Below are 11345 nucleotides of genomic sequence, written 5' to 3' on the forward strand. Positions count from 1 at the left end.
AAAAATCCCAATACTCCATCTTTCACTGCTAAAAAAAGAGGGGGAGGGATAATTTGAAACAGTCTTTAATTCACTTTATCTTTAAACACTACCTAGTAATAGCCTAAATTAGCAGAGTGAAGTAACAAAGGGCATGAATTCAGTCATTTTTATGGTACAATAGTATTAAGATATTACAGTTAAAGAACTTGCAGCAAAAAGTGGCATAGGGCGTGTTTGGTTTGATTTTTTTAATTATTTTGGGGGGTTGTTTGGGGATTTTTTTGTTTATTTTTATTATTTTTTTAATTGTTTGTTTTGTTTTTTTAAACTTTACTGGCTCCCTTTAGTCTTACAATGAGGGGGGTTATATCCCACCTTTCTGAAAGACATTTTACACCAAAGTAAATGAATGCACATATGTAGGTAATCCCAGACAGGTAAAGAACCAACTCAGCACTGCATATTTGTTCATATTTTTAACAATTTATTTCACTTGTTATTTTAAAAATGTCACATAAGAATGTAGACTGTGAAAGAATATTTGTTAAAAGTTGAATCTCTCCCTTGGTTAAACCACAATTAAATAAGAATTTTTCACCCGAACAGCATTATGCATATTAAGGTGAACACAAGTGTTAGACAGCAAGTGGACTTGCTTTACATAGGTATATTTCTTATTAAAAAAATGTTCCATGTTGTCAAACTGATTTACAAGCAATACAAAAATATTGCTCATCCACAATTTGAATGCAACTGTTTTCAAAAGGACTCAGAAAACGTGTCAGCATGTGACAGAAGACAGCATGGCTACAATAAAACATACAAATCAGCAGGCAGAACATATATGCTGAATCTGGAACTTGCTGCAACATGGAAAACCACATTTTGCTGACAGCCTTGCCTGTGAACAGTTATGAAGCAAGAACACAGCACCCATTTTCTCGGTATCAGCTTACAAGTCCTGCAAAGCAAGCATGATCTTACCCATCTTCCAAGGCAACTTGTCTTTCTGAAGGGCTAATGTATTTTGTATGGATTTAAAAATTGATTTGTGGCTGTCATATATAATCCATGTAGTTTCTAAACCTGAAAAAACATTGCTCTTTAGTTCAGTTTTGTTTATATTAACAGCAAAATAAAATATTTTCACTTTTAACCAGACTCACATGCAATGAAGCATGGACAAGGAAAGAACATTTTCAACATTCTAGGCATCATGACACAATAAAACTCTGCATAAAACTTTGGGCATCAGAGTTAGAACATCATGTCATCTAGTCCATCCTCCATAAACTTCTTGTAAATTGCCATAAACTTGGCTACAAAAGCTTCCAGATGATAAATGGCTTTGCTGCCCAGTTGCAGGCGGTGTTCATAGAAAGCTGCCATCTGTGCAACTTCTCCTTTCAGTTGTCCATCACAGTTATTTAGGAGTTCTGTCAGGAGGCCCTAAAAGGGATGGTACAAAAGTATTTCAAGAACAATGTATTTTTTGTTAAGAGGATAACCTCATTTCTAGTTCACTCAGGAATCCAACAGCAAAGACATTCAAGAATCTTTACACCACCTGTATGACCAAACTCAGTTCACAGAAGCATGTCTCTTCAGCGCTTCCTTTCAAGACAAATTCCTCATGTCAAAATACATCTTAGCTACTATGCACTTAGATGGGAAAAATCATATACTGGAACTACTTATGCCTAAATAAAGAAAATAAATTAACCTACTCTCCAAATACTACAACCTCTACTCCTTGCAGGCACATGGCCTTTTGGAGAATTTTTACCAAGACAGCAAGAGTATTAAAATCACTTCCTGTCTTGGCAGGATCAAGCATAAAAAGAATTATCAATTAATAAAAAGGGCTTATTTCAAATTTAAGTATATCTGCTTATATTTATGTACATATGTATGTGTAGACACACACAAGACACTTTACAATAATACTTCAGTTGTTACAAAAACAAAAAAAGCATGACTTTAGATCCAATACAGCAATAAAATAACTGCAAATCCATCCCTACTGAAATGGTCAGGATTAAGCCAGAAACATTTCAAGTTTATGAAGAGGGAGGGGCTAGACAACATCCACCTTTTGGCCTGACAGCCATCCCCAAACAGCAATGCAGGATCCACTACCAAATCTGTTAGAAGGCAGAAATCAGTTCATATGAAATTTATTTGTAACTATGTCTGACAGCAAAGTCCATCTAGGTTAAGTTGCAAACATGAACTTTAATCTTTGTTCTGCTCTAGCTGTCTTCAGCATCCTTTCACCTTGGGCAAAAAAAACCCATGCACATCCCATTTGCTTTTTTTCTCCCAAGATATCTTCTGTCTTTGAAGAGACCTCCTGGTCTAGTATCCTTCAGAAAACCTCTCCACTAGGAGAGATGTCATAACAACAAATATTTTCCAAAAGTAAGCAAACCATATCAAAACTAGCCTGTTAAATATGTCTATGCTTCAATACAGAAATTGGTCTGAAAAGTCTTCAGGGGGACAAAGCATTCCCTCCTTTATTTTTACTCAGCTTTGACAAGGCTGTTCTGTGATCAAAGAACAAGTTTTACTAAACCATTCAACACAAGTGGGAACAAGAAAGCCTGCAAAGAAAATAAACAAGACACTTGAACTAGAGAACAGAATTTTCCTGCCTCCCAAATATACACAACTCAAAATCCACAGTGCCTACGTATATTTAGGCATACCTAATTAACAGTCCAGTATATTGACTGAGGATCATGAGAAGTGAGGCTACATAACAGTGTTTGCAGGAACAAGGTCTTTAATTACTGCTTCAGAACAATAACCTGGACTATTTTGGTTACTCCTGTGGAAAGAAAGACAAGAGAAAAGTACCTCTTTGTCACTCATGTCTAGCAGGAAAGGACACAGCTTTCCAACAATATTTAGATAATTGGTGATGTTTAGGTGTGGTTTCTTTTAATCTCAATTTGACATTGCCATAGTGTTAATATTTTTCAGATATTAAGAACCAGGGAGCTGAATTACCTTCATTATAATCTCAGGAGGAATGCAGTGTGTCAGTAGTTCATAAAGCCGTCCACGGACCTCTAAGAGCCTGTTGCAAAGACACCACAAAATATCAGAAGTGTGTCCCCAAAGCATCCTAAAGTGTTTTTACTGTTTGTGAAATATTGTGAAATAAGAAACATTCAACCCAAGCAAAGTTGTTTGGTTTGGGGTTTTTTCTGGTTTTGTGCATTACTTTAAACCAAAAAGCACTGCACAAGCCAGTGTAAATTGAAACCCTACCTACCACCTTTTATTCAAAACAGCAAGATAAGTTACATACACACTTGTTATCTAGAAACTAAAAGGCTATTAGAATTTGTCTCAGGCTTGTCTCCCTTTAATTCTTTTTCCAATCCAAATTATTATTCATGCTTAAGATTACTGAGAAAACACCACAAAACTGATTAGAGACACAAGATTCATTTATGCTGCTTTTCTGTCTTCATTGTTTACAAGGGGGGGGGGTAAGATGACAAGGTGGCAGAAAGAAACAGGTACCAGTTCTTAACAGAAACAGGTACTGTGCTGCAGCCCAAGCTCTGGAAGTCATTCCCAGGATTCTGATCCAGAACTGTGGGGCCAGCACCATCTGTGTGCTGACTTCCCTCAGGGCAAAACACTCAGGAGGGCAGCCAGAGCTGGGGAGTCAACAGGGAGACAGGAGCTTTGGTGGATATAAAGGAATTGGGAATCTGGGAATTTTGACATCTGGAGGTCAGAAGCTACAAGCCCTTCAATTAAATACCTGAATTTAAGTGACATCTCACGTAATACATAGAACAGTCTAACAGGATCAGGCTGCTATGTAAACACCTTTCTCCTACCCCCAAAAACCAAACAGACAAACAGCACAACATGCAACTAAATTTATCCTCACTTTTGTTTACAAAGCTTCAGCAGAGAGAACCAGTAACTCTTCCTGTTCCCAAAGCTCGCTGAGCCTCTGGTAATTTTAAAGCTCTTTTTTTTCTAGCTGCAAATTACTAGCTCCAATAGAAATTCCAAAAAATTACATATAACCAAAGATGACATTTTTAAATCTAGTATTTTCTTAGGTTTGAGAGTACACTAAAAACATAATTTATAGCTGCATGCAAGTGTAATTGTCTACCTTTGTGGTGTCTGTTGACCAACAATGGCATTTGCAGTTTCTCTCAAATAAACTTCCCAGTCCATTTCAGGAATGTCTTGATCAGCAGCAAAAGGATACCTACATAATAATAATAATAATAATAACAACAACAACAAAAATATTTTTTAAAAATAAAATCAAAGTAAACCACCATCTATATGAACAAGGCCTCAGAAGTTCATTTATGTGTAATTTACTTTAAGTATCAGTTATGACTTACTGTTGTACTCTGCAGGATTCACACATAAGAAGTGCTTTCCGAAGATTCCTGCCAGATTTCTCTGCAATCCTTTGAGCCAGTTCCTGAGGAAGAGTCAGGCCCTCTTTCTTACACACACTGGATAAAACATGGCAAATCTAGACAGGAAACAAAGAGCAGGAAGTGTAGCACTTAGCAAGCAGTTTAGAATCCACAGATTCTCCCATATGAAACATTTCTGGATCACAGATGCTTGACAGGTCACCCACCACAAAGAAAAACTAGGTCACTTTGTGAAGTCCACAGCAAGAACTTAGCTAGTAAAAAGTTTTAAATAACTTATTTTTGCTTCTGTTTCAACATACATCTTCAATGCTGGGAGCAGGTACCCGTACAGCCAGGCATCTGCTTTGAATAGGTCCTATAATTTTTGACATGGAGTTGCAGCACAGGATCAGCCTGCAGGTTGCCATGTACTTCTCCATTGTTCTTCGCAAAGCGTGCTGAGCATCTTTAGTCAGTTTGTCGACTTCTGTTAACAGCACCACTGAAAAAGGATTAAAAATAGTGGGAGTTATTATTAATACAAAATCTTTCTGAAAAAAATGAGTACTCCAACATTCAAGCAATACCAAAATAAATAATACAAGCAGAGAAAATAAGAAAAAACAACCTGTGTGCCTTTTTGACTATATAATCTTCTGCTACCTCACCTCATATATTTATGCCCTGGAATGTCAATTTCTTCAGAGCAGAGCCTGCAACACTTCAGTGCCAAGAAATAATACATAGAAACTTTGATAATTATTACAGTAACTTTTTATAAGAGCTTTTAAATAGGCAGTGCAGAAGAATTTATGGCATAAAGACATATGGAAAAGCAAAAATTTTATTAAGACTCCCCTCAACACATTTTATATTTAAAAGCCTAACAAAGGAGTAGTACAAAGCTGCCTTGTTATTGTAGCTGTAATGCCTTTCCATGGCCTTTTAAAGAAAAACATATTTCAAAAAATGCTTTGGAACATAGAATCATAGAGTTTTCAGGGTTGGAAGGGACCTTTAAGATCATCTAGTTCCAACCCCCCAGGACACCTCCCACTAGATCAGGTTGCTCAGAGCCCTGTCCAGCCTGGTCTTAAAACCAGGACACACCTAATACACAGCAACCTGTCTGACCAGCAGGTTCCTCTATAGGCAACTCATAGATGGTTCATTTCAGTACACTGAATGGTCCAGTGACAACTGTGTGGAGGAACAAGCCAGCCCATGACTATTCTGGTTATAGATACAGCCTAAGGAAACCAGCCAGCTTAAATGACACATCACTGCATGATACAACTGCAGCTGTAACAATATACACCAGTAACTGGTAGAGCTAATCACTAGCAGCACAGGTGAAATTAGGTACTTCCTGAGAACAGTGAGGAAAATCAGTCAAAGTACTAAATCCACTGCCATCTGCAACTACTTTCTGCTCTACTCTGTCAGTATTTCCCCTCTTTCAATCCCATTATAAATTTCTGATTTTGCATTCTATTTAGTCATGTGGAGGAACATCTTTCTTTAAAAATACAAAGAAAGACTTGTTCCTTCTCAAGTGTCCTTCTGCACACATTAGGTAAAATGGAATCTCAATGGCAGACTTGGGAAGACAGCAGAAATCCCAGCTACAGGCGTTCAACTACACCCTGTCCTCCTAACAAACCAACACAAGAGACAACCTCATATTGAATATTTAACAACAAGATATTTCCACAGTGGAGGAAAAGTGGGAGGTTGTTTAATTTAGGAAGTTTGTGTGTGCCCTCACACAATATACAGGTACAAACAAAACAGCCAGCTAAAATCCCCCCCCCCAAAAAAAAAAAAAAACCCACCAACCACACAAAAACTCCAACACTTTAAAAAGTACTTTGACTGGTTTTAACAGTTTTAACTCACCTTTAAAATCTCGTTGAGTACTTGTCTCAAGCTGCTGGGATTGTGCTACTGTCTTCAAGAGTTCCTGAATTACTACACGGTCGTTGTTTCCTGCATCACTGTACCAAGAGTTTGAATAAAACTTGTTTTAAAACAACATTGTGCTGCATATAAAATAGAACTTCCTAAGCAGCTCTGTGGTCAACAGACTAAACAAGAATGCCAAAAGAATTCAGAAGCTGCTGAAGTTAAGAGTAAGCTCAACACATATACCAACATTAAAAGCAATCCAAAGCTTACACAGACACAGCTGGATTTGTAACAATGCATTGGGAAGCAGTGAAACCATTGTCAAATGTTTTATTAACTCTTTAATAGAGATTTTATTTTTATGGTATGTGAGATATGAACTTTTGTTTCTTGTGACTTGGGCAAAGAGGTAATGTGAAAGTTTTTACCCATTGTGGAAAGAAAAATAAAGTCTAACCACACAAAATGATGCCTGACTCAAAGGAATAAAGTAATGCAGAGGTTTCCTTTTTCCCCTGAAAGTTAGATGGCATGCTATGAATAATCTATATGCTCAATATAAAATTGAATGGCAGACAAATTAAAGAGTAATTAGTAAGACAGGTAACTGATACTACTGCAGTACAGATGGCTAAAGTGTTTCCTCTTAGAAGGCAGAAAAACGTGGGGAAATACTGTATTTCCTTCCTGCCTCTTAGAGCAGCACTGTACAGCTTTCTCAGACCCCAGGTTGGCAGCTCAGCCTGACTCGGATTTGACAACCACTGGGAACTGGATTACTGGAGGAAAGAAAAAGAGGGGAAAAGCCTCACACTCTTTAACAATCCCAGACTACTGCCTTCACAGAAACAGCAGTATCTGCAATATTTCACTGGCACACAAATGAAGGCATTTGTCTGTCCTGTTCCATTCACAGCTCAACCAGACTTTCCCCATTCTTGCCAAGGAGAAAGCAGCAGAATGCACAGAAGCAGAATATTAGCTCAACAGTTCACCATCTGCTGTGTAGGCTACACTGACTTTGACTGCAGAGACCTGTCCTTCAGCAAGGGAGCAGACCTGTGATTATAGCACAGTAACAAAAAGCAGAACAAAAGCTGGTTCTACTTAGAAGTTAGGACAGCTTTTGAAAATGGAAAATTATTAAATTAGTTTCCTAATATTTAAAAGTATTCTCTGCAGTAACAGAGAGCCCGAGATTATAATATCATGATGAAAGATTATCCTTTAAATTATGTAACCACAGCAAACATTCCAGGAAAACAATGAACAAAGGCAGAGTTACCACACAAAAGTTTACTTTTTGTTGTTCCTTAATTCTTTCACTACCTACTTACTCAGGACAGCCCGATTTGAAGTATCTACCCAACTGAGTCAACTGACCAGCAGACAATACTTTGGAATTCAGACAATAACCTCCTTTGGGGAAAAAAACAAACAAAACACCAAAAACTTCCTTTCCCCTTTCACTGCCATTTCTTATGTTCCATGTTACTCAGGATGCACAAAAAGATTTCACAATATTATAATTCATTCAGACTATACCACAGCACAGGCAGGTTCATTGTCAGTAAAGCTGTATTAGAACACCAGCAATACACAAAATCCTCTCCCTGCTCCCATTGGCAGTCCAAACCCATAAACCATAAACTGATTTGCTGAGGCAATAAATTGAATAATCAGGCCCTTACATACTCAGGTTGAAGCCACTTGCAGCTTATATTTAAAGTGAGACATTTTTACTGTACACTTACCTTGGATTAACTTCAAGGTGGTAATTACTTGCAATGGTACTAATTTCAATTTTTTTTTTAGAAGGTGCCTATGTAGGAAGTAAGCAGATTAAATTTCAGAAATATTATTCTAAAAAAATGTGATGCACAAGTTTATCCCACAGCTTACAACTGACTGGATTGCAGACATACTCAGTCTCGGAGATTAAAGAACTAATGAGACATTAAACCTGACATGAGGCTTATGTCTCTGCTACCTCCCCAGCCTCACCAAAGGATAAAAAAAGAGATCATCCAGCCTGTAAAATAACAGTAATGATTATTATGGCAACAGTGCCACATATTACTGCATACTCCAGTGACTGAGTTTCATACCAAGGAATCTTATTATTGGAATCAGCTGTCTCTCCAAAGAAAAGTTTTGGAAAAAAAATTTGTAGACCAGTCTGAAGAGGCTGTTCACTTGTCTTGGAAAAGGATTTCAAGTCCACACTTGGTTTAAAGAAAACACTAGTATTTCTATCACTTCCAAATTTGAGTCTGAATATATATCCTATGCTTCTATCATCCAGTCCAATTAATATATTTGTTCCATTATTGAGAATTTAAAAGCAAGCATTAAATAACCTATTTATCAAAGACTTACAACCCCTTGCTGGTTAAATGTACCAGAACAAGGATTCTAGATGGATAATATAACCTTTGAAAAATAATCCATCAAATGCTTAAGATGAAGACAAATAGAATTTATATAATTTTTTCCCCCTAGTGCTTAAATTGTCACTATAGGAATAGGAAAACAAGTAAAAACTTGCAGATCTGAGAAAACCAGTGTTAATCATTAAAAAAAGGTTACTTTTACAGAAACATGAAGTTCTATACACCTGAGAGCTAATCTTTTACAACATATACTATTGTCCAAACTCACCTCTGAAGGACAAAACTAAAAAACTCCAAAACAATAAAAAAAACAACAAAAGAAAACAACAAAATATCCTCACATCCTCCACCCCAAAAAGACCTCAGAAACAACACTGGACAAATCATTTGTTCAAGTAGCCAAAGTAGTCTCATTAATGTCATGAAACAGCTTGAAGATACTGCCAGAAAAAATAATACATTTTAAACACAAATAAATATAAAAACCTCAAAACAGAAATAATCAGAATATCCACAACACTTTGCAGGAGATGGAATATTTATCAATTTTTTTACCGTTATACTCTGATGTTCGATCCTCAGTTTTTCCACTCCTGCACCATATAATTCCCTTAACAAACACATTATTCTTGTCTTTTTTCCAGCTCCTGATGGTCCATACACCAACAGATGAGGGAAGTCACCACACTGAACCTGAATGCAAAGCAAGATTATGAGTTGGCTGTAGTAATATTTTCCTTGCAAGTGAGTAGTCATCCTTCCACTCTCACCCAAGTTTGCATGTAATTACTTTTCCAGCTCCTAAACACAACACAGCACCTGGAGTTAGAACTGCTGAATTCCTTTTCTGCAGCAGTATTTCCTCTAGAACATCACATTTTTAATTAAGATCATATGCAATGCATTCAACTCCAGACATCTCACCTCTCAAAAAAGACAAAGACCACAAACAAAAAGCCCACAACAACCAAAACATTCCAACATTTAAATACATTCCAGGATTTCTAGTGTGACAGCTACAATAACTAGACAGTAAAAAGAATTAAAACAGAGCTCAAAGCACATATACGTATGTGTATATACATACATATAAGAAATTACTTTGATGTTTCATTTGCGAGTCTTGAATCTGGACAGACATGCAACAGATTGCCTGTATTTAAATGAAGTTAGGAGTTTGTTTTCTTGAAAAACTCAAAAGCACGGCCTAGAAAGCACATGACCAGACCCCACAGTCAGAATTAACATTAGTTTGATACAACAGTGACAGAGAAGCACACCAAGTGAGCTGGGCGAGTGACAAGAAGTCAGCACATCTGGCAGACGACGCGGTCCTTTCAACATTTAAGCACTTACACAGCCCTGAGTTTTATTCCCTGCTGCTCACCTTAAAACTTCACCTCACCTGAAGGAAACACGACAAGCCCGTCTCAGAGATACTGATCATTCCCAGCCAAAACCCGCGGGGACCACAGACACTCCCGAGAAAGCCTCGCACTCTCCTCGCAGCCTTATCCTCAAAGCGGGGCCCGATGCCCGCACAACGCTTCCCCACCGGCAGCGCCCGGCAGGGATGCTCCTCCCTAGGCGAGGGAGCGCACCGAGGGGGAGCTCCCAACTCCCGCCCTGCAGGCCCTCGGCAGCACTTTACGGGCCGGGGAATCCCTGAGGATCCCCGCTGCGAGGAGAGCGGCGGGCTGGGCTCAGGCGGCCGCAAAGCCTACAGGCCGCAGCGTGCAGAGGCCACCGGGGAGCCCGCCCGGCGGTCCCGGGTGCCACTCACCAGGTTGCGGAGCTGCGCGGCCTGCGGGCGGTGATAGTCCAGCTTGCTGAGGGAACCGGGCCGGTACTTGTCCACCCACAGGCTCATGGCGGTTGAAAAGCGCGCCCGAGCCGGGCGGCAGACTCACGGCAGCGGGAAGAGCGGGCGGTACGGCAACCGCCGAGGGACAAGATCCGGCGGCGGCGGCGGCGGCGGCAGAGCGCGCGGAAGCGCGGTGCTGCCCCGCCTCCACAACTCCCACAGTGAAGCCTCAAAGGGTCGGGAGGGTGTTTGGACTCGGTTACTGCCAGCTTTGGAATCGTTCTTTTTTCCTTTTCCCAAAGGACGGGTTTTCCCTCCCTACCGGGGTAGCAATCGCCACCCCATCTCTTTGCTGTACTCTCTATAATCAGCCGTGGCGCTGGGGCCGCACCCGGCAGGAGCGGGGAACACCCGGCCCACCACCGCTGCTACCCACCGCGCATATCTTGCTGTGTGTGTCAGTGTCATTATTTTCAATTAACTCTATAAATCACAGGCCCTTTAGGCGAGTGGTGGTGGTGGCGGTAAGGGCGGTGCTGGCAATGGCGCAGCAGAGACGCTGCCTGAGGGGGCTCTGAGGTGAGTGAGCTCCCTCAGGGCTGGCTCAGAGCCCCGGCAGAGGTTTTGTTAGGTGAAGGTGTTGGGCTTTGAGGTGAGTGAGCTCCCTCAGGGCTGGCCCAGAGCCCCGGCAGAGAATCATAGAATCATAGAATTGGCTGGGTTGGAAGGGACCTCAGAGATCATCAAGTCCAACCCTTGAACCACCACTGCAGTTACCAGACCATGGCACTGAGTGCCACATCCAGTCTCTTTAAATATCTCCAGGGACAGAGAATCCACTAC

General features: G+C 39.9%; 1 protein-coding gene across 1 annotated transcript; it reads right to left on the bottom strand.

Moving 5' to 3' along the window:
* Window positions 1-435: 435 nt before the first annotated feature.
* RFC3 (replication factor C subunit 3) lies at window positions 436-10643 on the bottom strand. Its single transcript, XM_030453140.1, has 9 exons — window positions 10482-10643; window positions 9254-9391; window positions 8060-8127; window positions 6297-6394; window positions 4718-4899; window positions 4374-4510; window positions 4133-4231; window positions 2998-3067; window positions 436-1431 (listed from the first exon to the last, which is right to left on the bottom strand). The coding sequence occupies exons 1-9, from the start codon at window positions 10566-10568 to the stop codon at window positions 1240-1242; spliced, it is 1071 nt and encodes a 356-aa protein (XP_030309000.1). The 5' UTR covers window positions 10569-10643; the 3' UTR covers window positions 436-1239.
* Window positions 10644-11345: the final 702 nt, after the last annotated feature.

Source organism: Calypte anna, chromosome 1 (assembly GCF_003957555.1).
Source record: "Calypte anna isolate BGI_N300 chromosome 1, bCalAnn1_v1.p, whole genome shotgun sequence".
NCBI classification, from domain to species: Eukaryota; Metazoa; Chordata; class Aves; order Apodiformes; family Trochilidae; genus Calypte; species Calypte anna.